Raw genomic sequence first — 25,297 nt, 5'->3', positions numbered from 1 at the left:
TGGTTCATTTTCATGTTTGCAAGAAAAAAAACATTTGGGCATATTCATTTCAACAGCCTTATTATCTTGACTGGTTTTCATTATGAGAATATGTCTTTGTGCCTGCCGACTGATAGAAACAAAGGTGCTGGTTTTCCATCAAAGAAATAGAAGACAGCAGGTTGGTGATTAAAAAGGTGCACCAACTAAGAGAAGATAACATTTTTATATTTTCAACTCAGCACTCAGACGCTTTGATTCTGCATATGTGGTAAATTCAGCTCGTCTGGTTGTGGTGGCCAACATAGAGATTTTGCACTGATGAATATGTAAAGTTGTGGATTTATCTTTGCAGAGTAATTTCCTGCCCAGACATTTTTTCTGGTTACAGAACATGTAGAGGGATGATTAGTCTTTGCTTGGGCCTTGAAACGGGGTCATCGGGTACAGGCTAAGGACGTGTGGCTGAGAAACATGGGAACTATTTCAATGTGAAATCATAGTCAGTCACAGTGAGTTTGTGTGTTTGTTTTGACCACTCTGTGTGGTCAGAATTCATTAAAATCCAATATTGACTTTTTGAATTTAGGTTCCAGCTTGCGTTTCACCATGTGGGTACAATACTCCATCACCCTAAGACCAATCTCAACCACTTATTTCAGTATTTAAAAACCGTGCTAGGTCGAACAAGATATCTGCAGGACACTGACACGCAGCCATAATCCATCTCATAACAATGAGTAGTCGTGAAAGTTATGTTGTTCAACATGTACAATCATTTTCTTCCCTCAAAATTTAAGGCTGACTTGGATGTCATGGGGAATCATTGTTGTGTTTCATGTTGCTGCTGGGGTAATAGTTACAGTACATTGATAGCAGATGGGATGTTTCATGAGGCTGTGAGGATGCTGAGTTGCCATCGACAGGCTGAATATCTCACACCGTATGATTAGACATCAGCAGTGCCTGAGGAGAGGAGACTGCCTGCAAATAGTGTCTGCTTCCTGCAAACACTTCCTTACATCTTCCAAAACGTCTGCATGAAAGATGGTGAACAGAAGTGATCACTGCTGATATTGCAGCCTTTGTGTGAAGGAATGGAAACACACCTACTGCAGTAGATTAAAATTCTAATTCACTGCACACTGGTGGTAGTGTTTTTATACTGCCAGAGTAGAAGAAAAGTGCTATGACAGATAAGCTACCATGACATTAAACCAATGTGTTTGTTTTTTGGGCATCGTTGTTTGGCACAAAGTGCTTCCAAAAGTCTTGAAAAAATACTGCATATTTTAGTTACACATTCAGAACTTCACTGTGAACATTAACAGTTTCTTTTTTGATATTGCCCTAAAATCTATAATTAAAGCAGTATGTTCATTTCTGTCCAACATGGTCAGAGCTCTGGAGGTTTTGTGTTTTTGTTGTTACATTCCTGCTGTTGAAGGAAGAGACTGGTACTGGACTGGAGACTGGAGCCCAGTAGATTGTCTCTGCAGGAGTCTGAGTGGCAGTGGGTGTTGGATATCTCAGATCAAATTACACCACAGAGTCTGCTGACTGGTTTACCTCTGACAGAAAAACACCTCTGTTGTGTGTGTGTGTGTGTGTGCGCCTCCAGCACTGATGATTTTGAATACACCTACAAAGCAAGGCTATGTAAACATCCTCCGCCAGACACTGCAACTCCACTTACCGCCCGCAGTATTCCCAAGAAAAAAAATGAACTGGCCCCTTCAGTTCCCTGTTCATTCAGGGCTGGGTTTAAGGTCTTCCTTTTATATTCATTATTTGCCAAACCCATGCAGAATGTGCTTTCTTAGGCTGAATTTTGCAGTCAAGGAGAACATGAGCTTCCACCACGTATTGATCTTTACGACAGTCAAATTGGCAAACAGTCCCCTCAGGAGCCGGGTTTCGCAATACTACATAATCCCTTTGCAATCATCAGCTTAGTTTCAGAAACTAGTCTGAGGATTTAAAGTGATGAGTTATCCTGGTTGAATTCTTTTGACCTTGACATGATTTGAACATGCAACCTTCTGATCTGGAGTCAGACGCGCTACCGTTGCGCCACAAGGTCTTGCTTTAGTTAGGCCTGTCTTTGGAGTAAAACAGTATGAAAAGCAAAGTGTTTTCTCCTTTAGAAACAACACAGCTGTTTGTTTACTGCATCGGCCTGGAATCGATCGTATCTGGCAGCACATTTTATCTCTGAGGTAAACACAGAGCAGCCCCGCCCATGCTCTTTACAGTGGGTCTGCACCTCTCCATCTTCATGAGCAGACCACATGACTCTGCCACCATTCCCACTTTCACTCTTACCACCACCACCACCACCCTGAGACTCATATGGACTTGTGCCATTTCCCTCTCCAGTGACTCTACTCTCACACCACGCCTTCTACTCCGGTGGTCTTTAAGGGAGATTGATGGGGCTCTCCTCATCACTCACTGACTTTAATGAGAGCAGGCTCGGTGAAAGTGTCGGGAGGAGGAGGGGTGATATATTGGCACGCTGACTGTCTGTCCAGCTCAGCCAGTAGGATGCCTGTTGCATTTGTTCATTGTGGTTAAAATGTTGTGGGTGGAACTGATACTTATTTGTCATGTCACGATACATTACATAAAGAAGCAGGCAACAATAAACAGCCAGTAGTTCTGAGCTGGTTTGACCCTTCAGCTAAACAGCAAACTGCCAAAGAGAATGAGATTCATGGCACTTTCTTTACGTTACAATCTTGTTTCAAGCATCAGCAGGTCCTTAAATTACCTGTACTGAATGTGTGTGTATGTGCATGTATCCATGTGTGTGAAAATTCCTGTTCTCCACGGCGCAATTGTGTCCCTAATTCACTCATCGATAAACACTGAGCTCATTAGATTTAACCTTGCAGCACAGCCCCTGGTGCTTTCTCTCAACATCTTTTTATTCTCTCTCAACCTCCCTCCCCTCCTTGTCTTTTATTTCTTTCTTCCTCCTTTTCTACCTTTGACACTGACAGGTTTCTGTTGTTTTTGCGGTTATTTTTAACTGTCACTTTTTTCCTCCTCCAACTTGTTTTTTGGCTATTGTTTTACTTCCTTGTTTTCTTTGTGTGTTTTTATTCTAGCTCATCTGTTGACAGGTGATAACCCACAAAATCTTGTAAAATCCCTTCAACCCTTTGATGTACAAGCTGTGCAAACCCCATGGCACATATTAATTATTATTTCACTCACTGTGTGTTTGCTCTATTCTTTTAAATCAATGTATTTCATTGTAATTTAATATTCTAAGTATGAATAAATATCTTGTTTTTGATTACCACAAACCATTATTTTCATTTTCCCATTCTTACTTTATGAACAAAAGCAGCTTTTGATCCATGTACGCAAATGTATTTAAAAAAAATAGACATACGATAATAATAATTTTTAAATAACAATAACAAACAATAATACATTTAATATTTAATATATGTGTATTGTTTCTTTGTCACACATAACAAACACACGTCACTGATAACTGATAACACTGATAATGAGCGGTAGTGTATCTGTAGTGTATCTGCTGCACTGGGAACACCAGCTGGTGACTTTTCTGTCTTTGGCTGCTGGGCAGGTCTTACACTTCGTCACTTGTCCTTCCTGTGTGACGTCTTCCTGTGGCTGGGTGGTGGCTCTGTTTCATTTATAATCCTACATATGTAATATGCTTTTCGGAGGTGGGGCGTGTTCTCCATGAGACTCTTCATATGTGGTATGACAAGGTCTTTGCCCAGCTCATTGATGAATAGCCACCATGCCTTAGTCACACCACCCATGTTATCAGGGTGTTGTTGCAACATACTGAATATTGTACCATAGCATAATGGGCCTCTTGATGTGTGAGTGTGGGAAAAAGCACAAAATAACCATTTTTGAGGCTGCAGAGAAAGAGAAGGCGAGAATGAAGGGTATGTAAGAAGGATTTGGTGAGGTTTGCTCTATAAACTTATAATGTTAACATAATGTTTTGAGAAGAAATAAGTTAACATTTTGTAGTAAATTAACATTTTCTCCTGTGTGTGTAAAATGTATGTGATATAAAATCTATGTTTGTATATAAACAAAAATAAAAATAGGGATTTGTGACAATCAGAAACAAGTAAATAGAAGAATACCTGGAATACTGAATGATGAAATTGATTTGTTAAGATATAGAAAATAAAAACTCTTGAGCCATGTTGTAAATCAAATGGTGAAGGTATTCACACCCACCAATTCTCGCTCACTTACTGATTATATATTTCACATTTAATGTTGAGGAGACACGAGAGGCATTGTGGAAGATACTAAAAGATCAAAGCAAAGAGCGTGATGGCGGATCATGTTGAAACGTGAGAATGAAATGGTGCAATACTTTCTGAGGTTTTGATGGTTATATGGTTGGTCCATTAGCAGGAAGGAGAAAGTGGGAGAGAGAGCAGCAGTATTAGTAGTGAGAGAAAGAGGTGCGGTGGCATAACAGTTGCAGCCTGCAGACATGACATACTCAATATTGTCCACTGTTTCACTTCTGAAACTTTCCAGCTGGTGCTCCTGTAGAGACGTGATTACATCCATATGAACACACCATGTCTGTGCTTTACCATAGTGCATTTTTCACATGCAAACCCCCCTTTTTAGTGCATGTCTTAAATGGTTTTCTCTTCTCCTTTGCTTCTCTTTTCAAAGGCACTTCATTAGTTGTGGGCTCGTACCCTGAAAGTTAAATATAATCTTATTATGTTTGGAAGACTCAGTTGCCATTAGAAGGGTTATGTGGGAAGATAGGAACATTATGAAGTAGAAACACAAGGAAGACTTTGCTTTTTTGAGGTTAGAGGTCTCCCTCTTTTAACACTTAACACAGTTTTGGGCAGAGGAAAGGGTTTTTTGTTTTTTTTATCCAGCTGGATTTGATGTTTTATGGAATTATAAGGTCCAGTGTTTTCCTGGATGATAAACAGATTTGGAGAAGGTGATTTATTGGTTTATATTAGGCAGGGCTTGAGAGGAGAGTTGACTCTCAGTGTTGGCAGTTTAAGTGACTTACTGTTGCATTACAGTTCAAAGTAATCTGCAGAGTCTCACTGTACGAATATATACATGTGCAGCTGCTTCATATGCATTAAAACTTGCCTATAAGTAAAGGGATGAATGTACAGTTCATCTTGAGTGGTGAAGACACACAGTATATCCAGATTTTGGCCTGTGAGGCATTACTGTCTCTCAGGCTGAATAATCTCAGACGCCAGGGATATGACTTTTAAGAAAACTTGAGCATTTCACCGCTGTATTCCAGAATTTAGTCACAGTGCAGGGAGTCTGTTTCAGTGACACTAAGAAGAACTAGGCTGCACTAACAGGCCGCTCACAGTGTGTGCGAGCAGGCGTCTCCATCAGCCTTTGGATTTGAATGCAACTTATGCTGCCAAGCGTCAAGACTTTATGAGTTCTGTACTGCGTGTGCTCTTCAAGCTCTTACCAGGGACACACCAAGATACAGAAGCAAATTGCATTCATATGGAATAGAAAATCAAAATCAGCTAATGTCAAGTTAACCGTTTCTCATGAGTCCAGGAAAACATGTCATAACCCAGAGATAATTATCCCCTAATTCTTTATGGGCTCCATAAATCTGAGCGGACTCGATAATGTGTGCTTGTCAAGTTGCATTTCCTAGCGTATCAAACAGAGACTGAAGTAAAACTGGATTGAATTCAGTAGCTTTGTGACACAGCCCTGTGTGTCAAGCAAACATCATCTCCACCCAAGATTTATGATATAACGCAATATGAGACACAAATGCAATCTATCCAACCACAACCTGTGAATCATTTTCTGAATATGAATCAATGAAGAACATCTGCAGAGCTCCTCGCTGTCCCACTGAGAAGATGGAAGTTATACTGAGCATCATCAAGGTGCAAACATGTAGTTATAACAGGGCACAGAAGTACTAAAAAAGGAGTGCATGTACTCAGCAAAGCTTTGTCTGGATTAAAGAAAGAATAAAAAAGCACTGCTTAATGTTTGCAAAGTAAATGAAAGCCTGTTCATTATCATACCACAGTAGTCCTCACTATAGGAAAGCAGTGAGTAGTTTTGATTTTTACTACTTTACATAATAACATCTCGAGCAAAATAAACACAAAATCAGTCACTTACAATGATGGGAAAAAATGATAAATGGCACCTTTGCTTAAACAGACAAAACAGAGCTTCAGGCAGCACATTAACCAGGGAGACATCATTATAACCAAGTCATTATGTGATGAGGATTCCTGGCCCTTAAATAAATTCATCTAGATATATGACATGCTTTTATCTCTGTTTACGTGATATATCATTTGGCTGTCTTTCAGATTTTACAGCAAGCATTAGCTCATTAATGGAGGTGCTGATAGATGAGTATTCCATCACATGCATCATAGAAATGGTATGAGATATCTCTAAAACCATTTTGGGCAGAGAAAGAGAGCAGCCGGCTTGTTGAGTTTGATTCAGATGGGACTCTCTCCAGACTGAAAAAAAGAAGCTTAGTCATGTCAAAACCCTGCAGTGGAGCTTTGATCTGTTGGAGGCATTGCTCCACTGCACTGACCTCCACATGATTTGAAAATACAGTCTTTTGATCTGGAGTCAGATAAGCTACCACTGCATCACAAAATCTTTTTTGACACATCACAGCTCAGTTTTTCCTTCTGAACTTATTGGCTAAAATTTTTCTTACGTAAAACTGGACACGACAGCAGATAGTTTGCGTGATTAACTCTGCCAGTGAAGTTTTGAAGGTATCTAGAGAAATGTAGGATGTAAGATTTTGATGACATTTTAATGTTTGCTTTGGCTGTAAGTGTTAGTGTAGCTAGAAGGCAACTCTGATACTGCGTTACTTTCTAGTTGGCTGCTTAACAGCATTATATTTATATGCTGTTTGTTAGAAAATCAAACCCAGAAGTCAAGCTGTAAACAAAGTATTTACAGAGATAAAAGTTAAGCATCGGTGCTCAGAGGCAGGTGTTTTCCAGAGAGCCTTCAGGGTTTGAACGTGCGGTGCATCGATGGAAGGTTATTTGCAGGATAGTGAGACAGTTTTTTGTTGTTAAGCTTTGAATCATCCTTCTGCTGTTTAAATTCAACACAATCTGCAAGTGTCAAATCAGATATTCTCCCATTGTGTTGCAAACGGTTGCACTTCAGTCACACTCTTTTCCTCTTTCACCGTTTACTCTATTCATGAAAACCACTAAACGCATCCTTTGTCCTCGATCCCTTTACTCTCTCTCACTCTGTCTCACTTTCACTCCTCGCTGCCTTCCTCCTCCTCCTCCTCCTTTCCTGCCTTCCTTTCTCACCTCACTTAAAGCAGCAAACATGCACTTTTCCCACTGATGTTGCCACTCTTCAGCCTCAACTATTTTTTTCCTATGTGTTGTCTGTTTCCTGTGCAGGGTTAATGAGCATTTCCTCAGCTACAGAGCAAACTCCTCCATCAGTCAATGGGGAGGTGGACTGAGGATATGAGAATAGAACATAGTTATTTTGGGTTATATGAACCCCAAACCTGTTTTAACACCTCTTCAAATGCACAATCCTAAGTGTGACATTGTATGTTACTGGAATGATTCTCTGATTCTTTTTTAATGCCTTTTTTCTTGCTTTTCTTTATTGACTAGACAGGTTTGAATGTTTTGACTGTCTGAGTAAGAGGTCATGATTGTCTGTGGTTTGGAGCACCAAGCTTAGCTGATGTAGAATACTTCTCATGTTACATAATCTGGAAAACAAATGGACATCAGGCAAGTGAAGAGGGCCACTGCATGTGCTGTTCACTTTCACTGTTTTTCCAATATCTTCAATGTTGTTGTTAGCGCAACACTTTTTCCAAGTGCATATTTCCTCTTTCAGCAGTCGTGCAAACACAAACGCAGATCCAGATCCTCCAGAGACTCATCACTGTAAATAGAGCTGTTACTTTCAGGCTTATATAGAAATATGAGCGTCCTCACACACACACACACACACACACACACACACACACACACACACACACACACACACACACACACACACACACACACACACACACACACACACACACACACACACACACACACACACACACACACACACGGGGTGCTTCCTCCACTTCACTTTGTCAGATCATGTCCAAGCAATCATTTATTATCACCACCTAATAGATGTTGTTAGAGAGCAGTTTGAGAATTGGTGAGATGTAAACATAGTTCTCAAGCTGACACAGGACTAAACTCATTCCAAATACTGACACACATCTGGACTTTATTGCTCCTTTTCCTTCTCTTTATGGCAGTTTTTTTTACCCTTAGTTTACATCTCATGTACTTTTGAGTCCATCGCTTTTCTGTTACTCTGTGGCTCCAAGTTTTAGACGTCACTGTTTGTGGATTTTGGATGTTTGCGCCAGTGTTCCTTTGGAAAGTGGCTTTCATCATCTCTTTCTCTCTGCCTCTTCCCTGTGTCTGTGTCTGTGTTTTTTTTCTTTTCTTGGCAAGGACTCAACAGTTTGGAAGTTCCTGTCACAACTTGAAAAAAATCAGTGTATTGTTGTGTTAAAATATGTCAAATTGGAGCATGTTTTCATTGCACACCTGAAAACCATTTATCATATAATCCATTTAATTCACAACGTGCAGTATGAGATAATTACCACCAGTGCTACATGATCTCAGTTGATTGTGTTTTTTAGATGATAAACATTCATTTTGACAACACATTGGTAGTTAAGAGTGGAACAGCTTTATGGGGATTGGAACTTTACATCTCTACACTTACACACCTTTATCCCCACTGCACAGATTCATTTTTATTATTGCACATTTACTTTTTGATATACACTATCTACCCTAGTTTCTATATTCTTTACAAAACAGTTTTGTAAATAGTGCCAAGAAGCAAGAGAATTTCAATTTCCTTTGAGTGACCTGGGTTCATTTATTTTCAACACATTTTATCAGCACTATGTTTTGTCAGAGGATTATCAAGTGCAGTTACCTGACTAGATCTTCCACTACAGACAGTCATTGTCATGGGTGGAGAGTTGTATTATAAACTCTTATAATACATTCATGGTCAGGACGATTCTAAGGGCCCGTGATAAACCATCATTAATCATTAATAGACCTTAATAGAATATTTTATTTACAATGTACTCATTAAACTAAGAGTTTATGTTTATTGTTTCAGGCAAAAAATATATACTTATTAGTATTGCCCAGACACCCCCCTCTGTTTTCATGAAATGGTTCAGTCCTGCTTCCAAACCTGGCGCGGTAAATGTTAGCAGTGAAGTGAGGAGGAGTGGAGCATTATTAGCATAGTGTCTCAATAGCTTCCAAGAACTAAAAACAAATAAAAAAGAAATAAAAGAGCGAGAGAACTGAAAGGGCGAGAGTATGTCAGCCAATGTTTCAGTAAATAAAGGTGAGTGTTTAGTCCATGAGTGGTGGAAATGTACCTGTTAGCTAAGTTTAGTCCACAGTGAAACAAGCTAATGTTAGTTTTGCTACGCTAACATTAGTTACTGCTAATATCTTCACAGAACATACTGAATGTTTGCATTTCACCCGTCTTTTAATTGACAGTTAACCAATGCAGGTAAACTTTTAGCAAGTTATTGATACTAAATAAGTTGTCCCTGCTCTTGGTGTCAGGTAGCCCTGTCTCCCCATGATAATGAACCAGCTCCGGACTGAAGGAGGTGAGCTGCATTGTGTTTAATGATATGTTACTTAACATAACTGAAGGAGGTCTGTGGGTATTTCTGTTTATTATTATTATGAAAAAAGAATGGTTAATTACTTTTGAATTATAATAATGGGAAGTATACTTAGTTCAGAAATGTTCATTTATTTTTTATTGAAGAGGTTCATTTGAATTTAAGTTATGTTTATGTTTTTCATTAATGTTAAGAGAATTTTTCATTTAAACATGTTTTACATTTAGAGTGTAAAATACTGTCTACAGCACATTACTTATAGTGTATCAGTCTTGCATCAACTAGTGAATTCCACTGTATGCAGAATGCTGTGTGCATGTCTGCACAGTGTTATATTTTCACAGCTCAGAGTCAGTAAATATTGTACAGTAAGTATTGGACTACAGGAGAGTTGCAAGCCCGCACAGGTAGAGTCATTTAAAGCTTTCAATGGGTCGGCTGGGTTCTACAGATGTGGTTACAGCAATTGTGCAGGGTTGGCGTGGCCTGTGTTTAGTGTTGCTATATTTTCATGAGGCCCAAAATCCCTGGTGGTGCCTCTGGGTGGAGATTGGGCTGCAGGACAGAGATGGAAGTTATGAGCTGTGGGAATAAGACCTCGTGGCGCAACGGTAGCGCGTCTGACTCCAGATCAGAAGGTTGCGTGTTCAAATCACGTCGGGGTCAGGGATTTTTAAAGTCCAAAGTGTTCTCATTAAAGGAATGCATGTGCACGAATGTCAAAATATGGCTGTCTAGTCTATGTTTTTTTTTCTTCCCTATATGGGTGTTTGCTCATGGATTACAGACTGTGCTTCCATACAGTGTATCTGTCTGTGTTTGTGTTTCTATGGTGGAGCTGCCAGCTGTCTTTCAACCTCCTCCAGCTTTATAGTCCTACCTTCTACCTTAACTGACAGACATAACATGTGACTGAGCTGAAAAACTAGACTGAGTTGTAATTACAGTGTCTTACAAACAAGCGGGTAAATGTAGGCTGTGTGTAGATCCATTCTCCATACAGAACAACATGCTATTTTTATTCTAAATACTCTAAATATATCAGCAGTATACTGTATACTGTAATTATATGTGTTTCTATAGAAGAGCAGTGAGAAGGGGGGCAGTGGGTGGACTCTGTGGTTTGGTTGTGACTGACCTTTTTTTCTTTTTTATCCAGAAACCTTGTCTACTACCACTGCTCATCGTCAGGGTTCGATTGTTTGGTTTGGAAATCCACTTCTTAGGCAGAGTTGAATCATGCCTACAGTCATGCTGAAGGCAGACAGTGGGCACATGAAGGACACAGATTCACTTAGCCTTCACTGTAGGATGTAGGAGTTGTTTGTTGTTATTAAACAGCTCTTTACTCCCCATGTGAGCTAATTTTGTGCTCAGCAGTTGCAGTGTGATGTGGCGAACGCCCCTATCTAACTTTTACACTGTATCTAAATTGTTCAAAGCAATGATACCGACTTTCTGTTTTCCCTTGCAAATACAGATTATATCAGCCAGATGAACATCCTCTTTTCTCATATTTTACATTCCAAAACATGACACCCGGTGCTCGGTCCCGCGCGCTCAGCCTCCAACAGATACGATGACAGTCTGCGCTGCCTGCCACCTGTTTCACTGCACTGCACTTCCTGATTGACTGTAGCGGACCCTGGTTTCCATCGATGCTGATGCGAATTTCTCTTGAAACGGCACACAATAAGTAGCACATAATGATGTTTGTTCCTCATTTAGACCTCAGGCACCTCCTCCTACACACACACACACACACACACACACACACACACACACACACACACACACACAAACAAACACAAACCTTAGAAAAAAAAAACCCTCTGTGACCACGCTGCGCTCCACATCTGCAGTCGGTGAAAGAGCCGTGTGTGTCGTGACATCTCCACTGCGGGTTGTCTGTTCTTGGTGATTCACTGTGCGCGCTGTGTTTCTCTTGGCCCGTTCAGAGGTCCCATCTGGCGAGCATAACCTCAGCGCTTATGAAATAATAAACAAAAAGTGTGCCGAAATTTTTGCTGACTGCTGCTTCTATAAGTAGACAAAGAGTCTGGCAGCGCTCAACTAGTTTTACTGAACCAGCAGGCCTTAACGTGCAGAGTCTACACTGTCAGGCTGTCACTGACATTTGCAGTATTTTCTATCCAGTTTGGACAATGTTCAAATATAAACTGTTGTCTTTGCTTCACAGGTTGAAAATTATTATTTTTTAAATTAGTATTATTGTTGTGAATGTCGATGTGGTTCTTTTGCATTTGTGAAACTCTGAGTAACAATAACTTCAAAGTTACACATCCAGCATGAGAACACTCATTTATTGTTCTCTTCTTTCCTGTCTTTTTTATTTTAGTCATACCGGTTTGTAGCATGTTGGCACCAGCATGCCCGCAGTTGTCATCATTTCTTCACTAAATTACAACTAAACCTTGTAAGGATACAAAAAAAAAGATGCACTGGTAATGAGTAATGTATAATGTAAAAAAAACCTGTGACAGACATTTTAAGAATGTTGTCAATGTGTATCTTACATTATGCTCACCCTAAAAGTCAGATATTTAACATCTGCACCAAATCTTACTTTCCCTGTGTGCAATCCAAGGCTGAGCAGATGGCCTGGACGGGACATCGCCCTCAGGGGTCTCACACTAAAACGTCCTTTCAGTAACACAACACTCTCACCCTCTGCTTCTGCTGTCGCTAGATTTGACTGATAGCTGACAGAGTCACTATCAAACCCTAAGGGATGTTTTCCCTTTTTTGCTTTCCTCCATCCACAGGGTCAATGAGAGGACAGTGTCCCGTTAGCAGTACAATTCTGTGTATTGCTCATTGACACCTGAGGGGGCAGCTGAGCCACAATAATACTGCTTTTTAATAGCAATGGTAATGTTTAAAAGCTTGCAAGCATTATGCTGCTATATCACAATTTACTCTATACACCAATAATGCACGATAGCATGTTTTATGCTTGTGATTGCATATTTAAGTGGACATCATTTTACCTTTAGCACACCTACCAAATCATGCATGTTATTTAGCATGGTCTATATTCCCAGAAGTTTTTGAAGCTCAAGACAGGAAACGTGTGTGTGTGTGTGTGTGTCTGTGTGTGTCTGTGTGTGTGTGTGTCTGTGTGTGTGTGTGTGTGTGTGTGTGTGTGTGTGTGTGTGTGTGTGTGTGTGTGTATGTGTAGCTCCCCTGCTGTTGCTAATGGCCACTTGTCTCAGATGGGATAAAACTGGCTAGCTGCCCAAACAAGCTACCTATCCCTGTGCACTCCAGACAGATTGCTAATAAACATGCTAATAAAATGTGACTTTGGGATGCAAGCCAAGATGCTAACTGCTATCTAACACAGACTTTGAGCCATCTACACTTAATAGTCCAGTCATACTTTTTTTTTTTTAACGACTCAATAAAATGTCAATTTTGCATTACTTCAGTTAACCTTCATTTTGCTTATTTATTAAGTCATGCATCTAAATAGCTTCCCTAAGGTGGTTATTGCTATCATGTATAACACATTTGCTTGTGAAAGTTCACTAATTGACGTTACCTCCTGACATACAGCAGCCCTGTAATAACCGGCATATCCTGTCTGAAGGTTTGCTCTTTAATTGGCTTAATGATGTACCATTATGAAACTACTCAATGAGAGCCTCATGTGATAATGTCTGTTTTAATTTGTTAGGGAGCCCTTCATCAGAGCAAGCGGTTCCTGCTCCTGCTGAGCCATGAGGCAGCATGTCTGGCCTGTGCGGACACACACACACACACACACACACACACACACACACACACACACACACACACACACACACACACACACACACACACACACACACACACACACACACACACACACACACACATACACACACACACACACACACATACACACATACACACCAACCTGCTTTTTTTAATATCCAGACCAGATGCTTAGCTTTCCATGTTGTACTTACCATGAGAGTTGATATGTGCAGTTGTAGTTGTCGTGGAGAAACAGGGTTTAGAGACTACAAATCCCTTACTCAGGCAGATCACACAGCAACAAGGCCACAGAGGTTTATCCATGCACAAAATTTATCCCAAATTCACAAAGCTTCATTTGTCTGTGCTTTTAGTGACAGTGGGATATATATTTCTTCGCTTCTATCCCCTCCAAAGCTACAGTATGAGACTCTGGGGAATTGACAGTGTAGCTCTGGCTGTGGTGCGTGTAGGTGTGGCAGATATTTGGAGGGTCTCCATGTCAAGAGGCTGCAGGATTTGGCTCTGTGTTTGACAGGCTGGCCCGTATTACCAGCTTGATCCCCTCGCTAACCTCTCTGGCTCCAATACTAGCACTCTGTTGTAGTGCACAGCGTGGGGAGATGTTAACTGTTGGCCAACATACATACATTTATATATATATCTTTTAGCCTTTCATATGTGCCTGCACTCAAAACATCATACAGGGTTATTAATCAAGTGCTGACATGTTTAAACTTAGGTCTTTCACTGCAAGTGAAAGGGAACGTTTGTTTATTTCCATTTTAAAAAATAGGTGGTGGAAGAAAGATTCATTAATGATCTTGGTTCTTTTGGGATTTCTAAATGGCAGATACTGAGCCACTGACCCATATGCTGTCGTTGCAACTGAACAGTTGAATGAACTAAAAGATTAATCATGATGTGTGTTGTTTATTCGAATAATAATTGAATGGGAGAGGAAGTTTGAGATTTTTTTTGTGTGTGTGTGTGTGTGTGTGTGTGTGTGTGTGTGTGTTTGTCGTTGGCCCATTTTTGAGTGAGGCCAGCCAATGTTGAAGACGTGCCAAGACAGGCTGTTAACAGCTGTCCGGAATACTCACAACTCTGTATTTTCAATTTGTTTCTAACTGTACACAGAGGGACTGTGCCACCAGAGACACTGAACTGATATGAAGTTGCAGTGTAGCTCATTGTGCTTTATAATATCGTTCTAATGAGAGAATTAGATTGTAATGAGATTGTAATTATTTGTGTTGCTTGGTGAAGTAGTCTGCCTTTTTCTGCCACACTATTTCTAAGAAAGACAGCTCTGAAACTCTGTGTGAAAGTAACTTGAATAAATGTCCTCTCTGTTTATGCCTCTGTGGGCACATATAGTACGTTCATCTCTGTCTAACTCAGGGTGGAGCTATGCATTTTCCCCCCCAGAAACACTGTTGCAAAATGTATGCATGTTTGGTTGCTGCCCAACCACAGTGTTTGCACTTACAATGTACCATGTGTGAAAGTGTTCAACGTAATTACTGTAAGACCATGAAAGTTCCTCATGGCTGTTAAATGTAGCTTTTAAGTCTCCAGTACATGTTTCTTTGTATCATGCTGTATATTATGGGTGTGCTCTTATGAATAATGATATGCAGTAGGCTTCCAGTGTGTGCAGTGCAGCGTGTGTGTGTGTGTAGTGAGGTGTCATATTTCTCTCAGTGTTGTACTCTGTAGGTTGGGAGGCTCTGTGTGCAGGCAGGGCATCAATAATGCAAAGACCCTCGAGGTGACTTTGTCATAGGGGAATACCAGTGCAAGACCCCCCCCCCCCAGTATACTGGTTCTGAAGCCCATTACTAAACCATGCACACATGAACAGTCATACAGTACACAGTTTGGCCAACAGTTTGAAACCTGAAGAATGAAATCTTACTTAAAGACGCAATCTTCAAATTACAAGTAAAAGTTCCGCCTCAGGGGATTTTGGGTATATTTTAGTGAGCTAAAACCTGGTGAACCAAACTGAACCAGAAAATCAACTACCGTCTCACCTCAGCGAATCCTGTCATCACACCAACTCGTCTGTTGGGTCAATTAGGGATAATAAAGGCTTTCATAAACAACTAGTATTTATCTTTTTATGAATTGGCAGCGTCATCTCCACAGGGAAGTTATGACTAGATGACACAGTCACCACACCACGCCAGATTTCCTCACTCTGTTTGTTTTCATAAGATGATATTTCAGTGTGCTATTAAGAGAGACACCAAACCGCAGTCATTCTCTCGGGATTTTGGTAAATCTATCAATCGTCTTATCTGTGTGATGGTAATGAGTGTTTGAAGATTTAATTTGTTTTTCATAAAAACACATTCGTCAACTGCTGTTGCATTTGTGGTGTGTATATTTGTGTCTGAGAATACACACTCACTCACTTCTCAGGCCTGATTGCATTAAACAATAAGCTAATTATGGTTATTTTGTCTGTAATAAACATTGTACATGAGACCCTGCAGTAGTAGCAGCTGCAGCTACTGTCCTGTATCTTCTACTTTGCATTTGTTTAACTTTCTCCTGATAGCAACAGGGAACCTTTTGGAAAAGATAAGGAGCTCAAGAGTGTGTGTGTGTGTGTGTGTGTGTGTGTGTGTGTGTGTGTGTGTGTGTGTGTGTGTGTGTGTGTGTGTGTGTGTGTGTGTGTGTGTGTGTGTGTGTGTGTTAGTTAGTCTGTGTGGTCCAGCTGTGTGTGTGTGCTCAAGAGAGGCAGAAAAGGCTTGTTTGTGACACCAGTGTTTATGACTCACAGGGGAGAACATACACTCTATAAATCACAGCCACTATTGTGCCGCTGAGCACAAACCCTGAAAGCGGGAGGTTGAGAGGTTGAACTACTGGGTTGAAGTGGTGATTTACTGAGATGAGTCTGTCTTTCCAGAGGTCAGAGGTCACAGCCTAATGGTGCTATCTAAGCCTCTTGATCGCACAGAGAAAGTCTGGAGATTCCGTTGTTGAATCTAAAATGACTAGTTGAGATTTTAGTGAGATTTTGGCTTATTCTCTTATTATTCTAATATATATTTTTTGTAAATTTCAAGTTAAGCTTGAAAAGAAATATTTTCTCATGCTCACTTCAGCTGAAATGTGCTTAAGTGCAGATAACACAGCCTTAAAAATCCTAATCAACCAGCTCCAAGTGTAATGTCAGTGTAAGTAGTATTTTCTTTATCAACTCACAGGCATTCAAACTCAATTCAGCCAACTTTAATGATCAGGACAATGCTGTAGTGAGGAGTGATGTCATCCACTAGTATGTCAATCATCATGAGATAGATGATGAAGCTGACCACACCAAGGATCACATAAGGGACTGACTAGTTCTCATTGTTGAGATAGTTAATTTCATTGATAGTGTTTAGACTCATTATATCTCAATATGAATATTAGACTGAATGATGTCATCATAGAAACTTCTGGGCGTGTTTGATTTACCTTGAATCCTTTGGCTACGGCACATACACATACTTTCTTGAGTGAGATTTGTCTTTTTTTCCCCCCAAGTAAGAGACATAATATAATCAGTTTCAATGACCATAAATTGCTTTGTGTTGTGAAAAGTTTGGGCAGCATCTACAACCAAACCTTGAACCCTGACCAAACTTTACTAGATGTTAATGTAATCTGAATCACATTGGCTGATGGGGGGGGCTACATGGAATTAGATTTGACTAAAGTCTGATTCGAGAGAGAGTTAACTGTCTTTAGATGTTGAAGTCCTTTTATAGCAGCATGCCACGCTGATTGAAAGACGCTTCGACTGTGTCCGTAATACACAAAGAGGATACAATAATGAGCACAGTATTGTTCTACTTTGTGACTCTTCCTTTGTCAGCTGCTTGCATTCTTGTCAGGTCTTTCTCACTTTTTCAGTTGTACAGAGCAGCCTTTGTTGATTACATCTTAAGATGATAAGACACACAGTCGCTTTTCATATGTCCTGTAAACTGTTGCTGCTTGTAGTTTGTATTATCCTGCTTCTCCTCTGTCTTAACGGGATCATCTCCAAATGCTTCACATTCCTGACTAGAAACACACAACTGCCACTGGCATATCTTTGTAACCTTCATTATTATGCGCATCACACAGTGGTATTCCACTTTCCTTGAACTGATGGCAAATGCACGGCTGCACCGTAGTGCGTCTGACTCTGAAAAGCTTTGACCCCGACGTGATTTGAACACGCAACCTTCTGATCTGGAGTCAGACGCGCTACCGTTGCGCCACGAGGTCTTACTGCAATCACCCTGGACATTTGAGAACCCTGTCTAGCCGCTGACATTCCTCCCGTGGGAATAGGAACACTTGCAGGAGAGAAAGCAGCAATCATAAAACACACACACACACACACACACACACGGGAACATGTTCTCTCTCTTCTCACACACACTTTCTCCCACACTCCCCTTCTCTCCTCTAGTTTCCTCCAGGGCTCTGGTCTTTGTGTGGTCTTTGACAGGAACTGGCAACCCACTCCGATACAAAGAGACAGATAATAGGGTGAAGAGAGCTATTGTCTGGGTTTATGTCGCAAGTGTGTGTGTGTAACAGAGAGAACAACCACCTCTCTGTTTCCCTTCACCTTCTACAGCGGATCAGATAAGCGGATACCTGATGAGAGGATGGTGGCGGTATGTCACTCACTCACTCAGCGTGTGAATGAATGAATGAGTAAAGCTCACAAGTGACTAAACAGGTCAGTAGGCTAGTGAACTAAATGACCCGCAGGCAAGACACACTAACACACCCTGCATATCTGCTCATATCGGCTCTATACAAAAGGCCTTTAACCTGCACATCTGCTCAATGTCAACACAGCAGGCACCAAGTCACTTTATTCACGTCTTCCTTTTTTTTTTTTTTATATGTTCAGCATGTAACCACATCTCCCATTTGCATACTGCTCATGATACATAATCAGCAAGTCTGGCTCATTTTGCACTGCTGCTGCTGCATCTGTTACACTCATATCATTAAAGTGAAACCAAGCATACATTACTGTGCTGTGGAGTTTGGCAACACGACATGAGAACAACTGAAGCTACTCCCCTTACATTTGTACTTAGCTGTGAAATGTATATCTTTTTCTTACATGCTCTTGACTCTAGTGACAGTAATTAAAATATTTCATTTGTAACATGATGACATTAGTATGCCAGTGATTTTAAAGATAGTGATGCTTGGTTAAAGAGTTTTTAAGTACTTGTTACTTGTTATCATAGATTCAGCACTTTGTAGCTCTGTAGCAGTACAAGAGGTGGCTGACCTTTCAAAGACTGTTTACCTGACCTGAAAATGTTGCTTCAAGCTGAAAAGTTACACTTCACACGACACTAATGTAATTTAAGAGTGTTGATTATTATTTTCTCAACACAGGTTCCACTGGTTTCTACAGGCTTTCCATCATCCTTCTTACTGTTGTGCAGTAAAGGGCACATGTGTGTTGTTCTCATGTTTCCCTCTGCTTTGATTGTACTTGATAGTTGTTTTGTCCCTTTGTTAATGAAATAAAACCATGCTGGCTTATTGTTTGTATTTTTATTTTATTGTAGTAAAATTGATTAGGCCTTGTATAGTGATAGGGTGGGAAGTGAAAGCCCTGTTCTTTTAAACTAGGGGGAGTATGATATTTGGCTTCACTAGAGCAACAGTAAAGACATGCTGTGTGGATCTGATGTGGGCTTTAAGTTTCCACTCTAAAGATCACCATAAGACTTAAACGTTTTAATGATTAATTTCCTGTTTGTTTCAACTTTACAATACTTCACTTTATGACTCACTGTTTAGTCTTGTTAGTGTATCCAGTAGACTAGCAAACCCCCAATTTTTTGTAGAGGTGCATTGCAACTATACATGTGTGACGTGTTGATTTAGCAGCAGAGACAATAGTAACAAAGTGACCCGAGGTCGACCGCTGAGTGTGCTCACACTTTATCAACTCTCGCTGCTGTCCTCCCCTACCTGCTGTTGTACTGTACTCTAAAGTAATACAAATGACTTCATCACAATGCAGCCATTGTGGGACGGCCCGCTCCTTCTCTGTTTCTCCACACTCCATTTACACTGCTGTCCATACTTTCAGTGATTAACTTAGATGAAGCCCATATGTGTTCATATGTGAAAGAAGTAAATGTGTGCTCGCTTAATGTAGACTTAAGTTTGCTCCTGAACACTTGACAAAGTTAACATAGACAGTATATTAATCTTCATATTTTAAAGTTATTGTTTTTAATACAGCTGTGAATCAATCAGGTCTTTGTTCGGGAAAATAGTTGAGAAAAATCTCATTATTATTACAAAAGACATGTTCAACATAATATATCCTCATTTCTCTGGAGAGAAAGGGTGAATGACACTAAGAAGAAGGCTAAACTGAATTTGACCTTTGGGGTTTTTTGTGATCCCAGTGGCTAATGTGTCCAGCTGTGTCTAAGGAGGTCTTTACTAATGCTTATAAGTATCCACTAAGGAAAAAAAAAAAAAGAAATCATGCTTGGCAGTTAAGAGCTCGGTATTTACGCCAAAGCATTCAAGAGACGACCTCCCAAAACACAAAACTCATCAGAATCCCAAAGTCGGTGATGAACTCTCCACTAATGCTCCTGTAATCAGGAGTCTTTGAACTATGAAATCTCGCTGCCTTTCGGCTCATCGGAGGAAAAGCCAAGGCGATGTAAAGCTCCTACATCACTTTAACCAAGTCAAATCTGAGAAGCGTTCGTCAAACTCAGATGTCCCGTCCCGAGCCATCCTGAGCGTGTTTCTGGGATTTATGGCTGAGCTCCTCTCGAAACATATTTGTTCCTTCTAATCCATCTGAGGAACAAGCCCAGCCTGGATCAGGACCAAACATGCCCACAGATATAGATTTTGTTAATGTTTGAACATTTAGATGTTTTTTTTTCTTCCTTTTTAAAGCTGAGGGTCAGTTAGTGGTTTGTAATGACTTCCAGAGATGGTGGTTTTTTTTTTTTGCACTCTGTCTTCTTCTTTTGGGTTCTGTTTTGTGGTGGTATTGTAGCATAAATTTAGTTGTATTCATATTTCTGTCAGGTTGGACTGGGTTAAAGCTAGGCCTGCTAGTCAAACAACGTTCTTTGCTTCCAATTTCTCATCTTGTCTTTTGGAAACATACCTGATAAACTCACAATAGTTTCCCTTCCTCCCCCCAGCATTTCCCTCCTAATAACCTCAGAAGGAAGGAAAATACCACACAATCATTCCCTTCATGATTTTGGACCATTTTTGCCTGGTGAACCGCAATGGAGCTCAGTACAACAGAGCCGTGCATGAAGGCATTTAACCGCAGAGCCGACGACAGCTCAGCTCGGAGGAGAGAGAGAGAGAGCATAGGAACAGAGACAGAGGGAGGGAAAACGGAGGGGAGAACAGAATAGAGACAAAAGAGCGAGGACATTCTTTTTTGACACGGCGAAGCAGGAAGGACAGTCACTGAGCTGAGAGCTTTCTCTTTACTCTTTCGTCTGGCCGGGCCATCATGCTTCAGTGCTCAGAGGCTATGAGCCCAGCAAAGCCAGAGCGAGGGAGGGAGGAAGCAAGGAAGAAGGAGAATGGAGAAAATGAGAGGTCTTTAGTCAGTTAAACATCTTATGGTTGAATATCAAACATGCATGGAATCTATTGGGGAGTATTGTGTTTATATTAAGGGTTCAACATGAAGCTGCTATTTAATACAGTGTCGTTTACTGACCTTACTGTAATAACCCAAATTATACTAGATTTATTTTATTATTATTATTTTTTTGCATGAACATTTTTGAAGGATGGCATACTTTTTCTCTTTTGGAGACTAGGATATGTACTTAATATATTATTCCAACTCCACAAACATTACTAAGACTTTACTGGAGCATATCTGACCTATGAACATGTATTATTCTGTAAAGCCTTATCTCGTATGTAATTATGTTTTAATATAACATACAGACCTGTCATTATTCCATTCGTTGTCACTGAGCTTCACCAGACACTATTGTCTATGTTGTGTTGGGTGGAGGAGGTATGTGTCCGTGCTACTGCTTTTCATTATTTTGGGCGTATCACTCACAAAATGTCAAATGTAATAGCATGAAAATATGCAGTGTGTATATGAATAGAATGTATATACTGCTCAGACCCAGCACACCATAGAAGAACAACATGTCATTTTAGCCAGTTAACCAACATTACTGGATATTTGTCAAGTGGAATAAAACACTATACAGACCTTGTTACAATTGCACATGGAAGCTTCTCACACTATTGATAGGAACTGCATAACTCAGCACTTCAATCAATGTGGCACACTACATTATGTACACTCTGTTTTACAGTATTAAAAGTGAGAATCATCATGTGGTACCATCTATTATAAAAATTATATTTTGGGAAAAGCTCCTATAAAAGGCCACGCTGTTGATTATAATTCTAATTAGATGATATGTATTGTAGATAGGTGTTTTAAACTGAAAGCATACTGACTTTATCAGGCACTAAATCTGCACTGTTGCATATACTGTACCTGAATGCAGTATGTATGTGTGAACAATATTTACATTCAGAAACAAAAAAAAGGCAGTGAAATACAGTATTTTTGAACTGAATAGAGGAGAGTGGGTGTGTGTTGAAACCTCCGCATTAGACTTGTATTTCACATTAATTCCCTTTTCTAATACCATATGAAGAAAGGTTTGAGCCGTACACTTATTCAGCAGGCTATCCAGCAGGGGATTAAAATATTTCATAACTGCGATCGTGATGTCAGTCCATAGCACGGCAAAGCCTCTGTGTGCCAGCTGAGTGGATCATTATGGTGATTAGATCAGCTGATTCGTTAGGGCACGGGCTGCTAATTCCTTTGGCCTGGCAATGCTGCATAACGACATAAATCCATAAATCTATATGCCGCAAATACAGCTGATCTCATTATAGAGCTAATACTCTCTTTTTCCCCCCCCAGGACTCCAGCTACTGGGTTCAGGTGCACAGGTTGGAACATGGAGATGGAGGCATCCTGGACCAGGATGATGTGTTGTGTGACGTAGCGGACGACAAAGATAGGGTGAGTCAGAGTGTTTGTGTGCGTGAGATTAAGAGAAAAGGTGTGTTTGCATAGTGTTTAGTTTTTTTTCTTTTCATGCTCACCCCATTCCATTCAATTTTCCCTCCTGCTAAAAAATAAATTTAATAGCTGCTGAACTCTTAAACTTGAAACTTTGGCAGAACAACAGAGAATTTCACTGACATGTGCTTATGATTACCCCTGTCTGCTTTTACTGTCATATCATTTACTAAAACATTACAAAACGGTAAACTACTGCACACCACCATATTCTCTATTTAATCATTCCAACCTGTTGGCATTTGTCCATAGCTTTCATATCTATGGATGCTTGAATGATGCATGTCCGCAGTGTTACATTCAGGTTTCACTTTGATGTGTATGTGTGTGTGTGTATATTCCTATATTTGCCTATATAAGAGTGTGTGTGAGCAAAATGTATGTCAGAAGCAGCATGATATCACACTCCCAGATGAACCAACCAGACCAGCTGTAAATGATTACCCACAATCCCTCTGTATGCCTCTTATGGGAATAGTGCTGACTACACCTGAGTCACTAGCTGTTGCTTTAATGTTGCGCCAGTTAGTGAGCTATAAGAAGGAAATGGGTTAAATGATTTTTCTCTTTTCCAGAGTTTGCAGCTAGAAGTTGCTCCACAGTCAATAAATACAGAGTTACTCACTTGAAGTAATGAATACAATACTAGTCAACACTACTGTGTATTCTACTGTAGTTAGGACACAGCTGATTTATCTGGTGTTCTCATCAATTCAAAGATTAAAGCCACTATTATGTATCCCTCTCAGTGATGATGAAACATGAGGGTTTGAATCCGATGAGATATTTTTGATTCATATCTGTTAGCAGTGTTCTCAGGATATGTGATGTCTGAGAGCCATTGCTGTCTTGTGAAGTCTAACACAGTATCCTTCTCAAAACTACTGTGTGTGCCGTCTTGCTGTTTTATGTTGAATAGTACATTTCCCACACCTGAAATATGCTTAAAGCAGTGTGGTGAGCTGTTAACTGATTTGAGAAGTTGATCTGTATGAAAACATGTAGATATGGTTTTTGGGTTTGTGTTTTCATTTGGATGTGAATGAGAGACTGTCTATGAAAGAAAAGGAAAGCATGTGTGCATGTGCATTTATTCACCTTTTAATGACTGTGTGGTAGGTGCCATGGTTACGCATCAGGTGGGATCAGTGGTGAGAGCAGCTGTTTTGCACCTGCTGTCTAAAACCCTCCTCTCCTCTCCTCTCTTCTCCTGTCCTCTCCTTTCCTCACCTCTTGTCTCCTCTCCTCTCCTCTCCTTTCCTTTCCTCTCATACAGGAAAGAAGAAACTATTCTAGCAAAACCATGTACTTGACACTGTATGTACGTTGTGATGTTTGTGATACTGTGAATACAAGCTCCCCCTGGTGGTCATATCAGCTCATTACAGTCTCGCTCAGAACACAACACTGCATATCATTAGCATTTCAAAATGTTAAGGTTCTTGTTTTGTTTATACAAATTTACAGGCTGATTTGTCTCATTTGAAGCCAGCACATTACAGGATGACTGGAGTGTACTACATGACTGTAACCCTCAACAGTAAAAATGAAAGATAACAGACATACTGTAGTAAAAGTCTGTTGACAGTTTGTAAATGACATGCAGTAGAGTTCATAGCTCAGCTGACTGTGGACTGGAACAACTGAATTTACACCAGTGAAACAGCCCTGTCTGTCTGTCTGTCTGTCTGTCTGTCTGTCTGTCTGTCTGTCTGTCTGTCTGTCTGTGTGTGTGTGTGTGTGTGTGTGTGTGTGTGTGTGTGTGTGTGTGTGTGTGAGTGTGTGGGTAGACATACAGGATTTTATCTCAGTGTGTATGTTTGCTTTTGTGTGTGTGTATAGTTGTAGTAGCTGAGCCAGTCTTTCCAGTTCCCTCCATCAGGTACTGCCTCCGTCCTTGTTTTACTGTAATCTACTAACAGGCAGGAACACAGTTCACCAGACCTGTTCATTTTAACCCGTTAATGACATCACTGCTCCCATTCTTATGTACGTACTGCTTTAATGGGCTTCCTTTATACTGTGTTCCCTTTGAAAACCTATACTATATTCTGAATCTCAATGGTATTGAAATTTAAACATAAACATATTTTTTTTACAGAAATAATCCGTTCAGTTATCATCAGCTGAAGGTTTTTCTCAGTTTTTAGTTTTGAGTTCAGTCGGTCCTAATGAGAAGATGCATTGCTGCCATATCATTTTTTTGCAATGAAAGTTCCTAATATGTATTCTCCTTATCTGTTTGTTGTTGATATGGATATGGAAAGCTTGTGTTGTAGTAGAGCAGCAGATGGCCCGAGCGCAGTCGTTTCATTACCTTAAAACTCAATGACCCCGACGTGATTTGAACACGCAACCTTCTGATCTGGAGTCAGACGCGCTACCGTTGCGCCACGAGGTCCTGACAACTGCACATTTTCTGTGACATGACATTAAGTTTTCAGCACTCCATCTTCCCTCTTGCCACCTCTTTTAAAAAGCATTATGTCAGATGTGCTCAGTTCAGAGAGCTCAGGCACCCCAACATACACACACATCTGCACACTTGGAGCAAATAGTACATCATAATATTTTTGCATTAAAGGAAAAATAATGAAAACTCATAGCTAACTTAATACGTGTTATGA

General features: G+C 40.2%; 1 protein-coding gene and 4 non-coding genes across 6 annotated transcripts in view; 2 read left to right on the top strand and 3 right to left on the bottom strand.

Annotated features, from left to right (window-relative positions):
- LOC134002407 (partitioning defective 3 homolog) overlaps positions 1–25,297 on the top strand; it is a 348,507-nt gene that overhangs the window by 18,219 nt on the left and 304,991 nt on the right. For both annotated transcript variants that reach the window (XM_062441750.1, XM_062441749.1), the window contains exon 2: positions 22,509–22,610. In XM_062441750.1, the coding sequence (XP_062297734.1) occupies positions 22,509–22,610 (102 nt within the window). The remainder of the gene's footprint in view (positions 1–22,508; positions 22,611–25,297) is intronic.
- Positions 1,991–2,062, bottom strand: trnaw-cca (transfer RNA tryptophan (anticodon CCA)). The gene has a single exon. It is a non-coding gene; the product is annotated as a tRNA-Trp (tRNA).
- Positions 10,340–10,411, top strand: trnaw-cca (transfer RNA tryptophan (anticodon CCA)). Its single transcript has one exon. It is a non-coding gene; the product is annotated as a tRNA-Trp (tRNA).
- trnaw-cca (transfer RNA tryptophan (anticodon CCA)) lies at positions 17,711–17,782 on the bottom strand. The gene has a single exon. It is a non-coding gene; the product is annotated as a tRNA-Trp (tRNA).
- On the bottom strand, positions 25,000–25,071 carry trnaw-cca (transfer RNA tryptophan (anticodon CCA)). The gene has a single exon. It is a non-coding gene; the product is annotated as a tRNA-Trp (tRNA).

Source organism: Scomber scombrus, chromosome 20 (assembly GCF_963691925.1).
Source record: "Scomber scombrus chromosome 20, fScoSco1.1, whole genome shotgun sequence".
Classification (NCBI taxonomy): Eukaryota; Metazoa; Chordata; class Actinopteri; order Scombriformes; family Scombridae; genus Scomber; species Scomber scombrus.
Note: the sequence above shows the minus strand (reverse complement) of the source record. Positions and strands in the feature narration are given on the sequence as shown.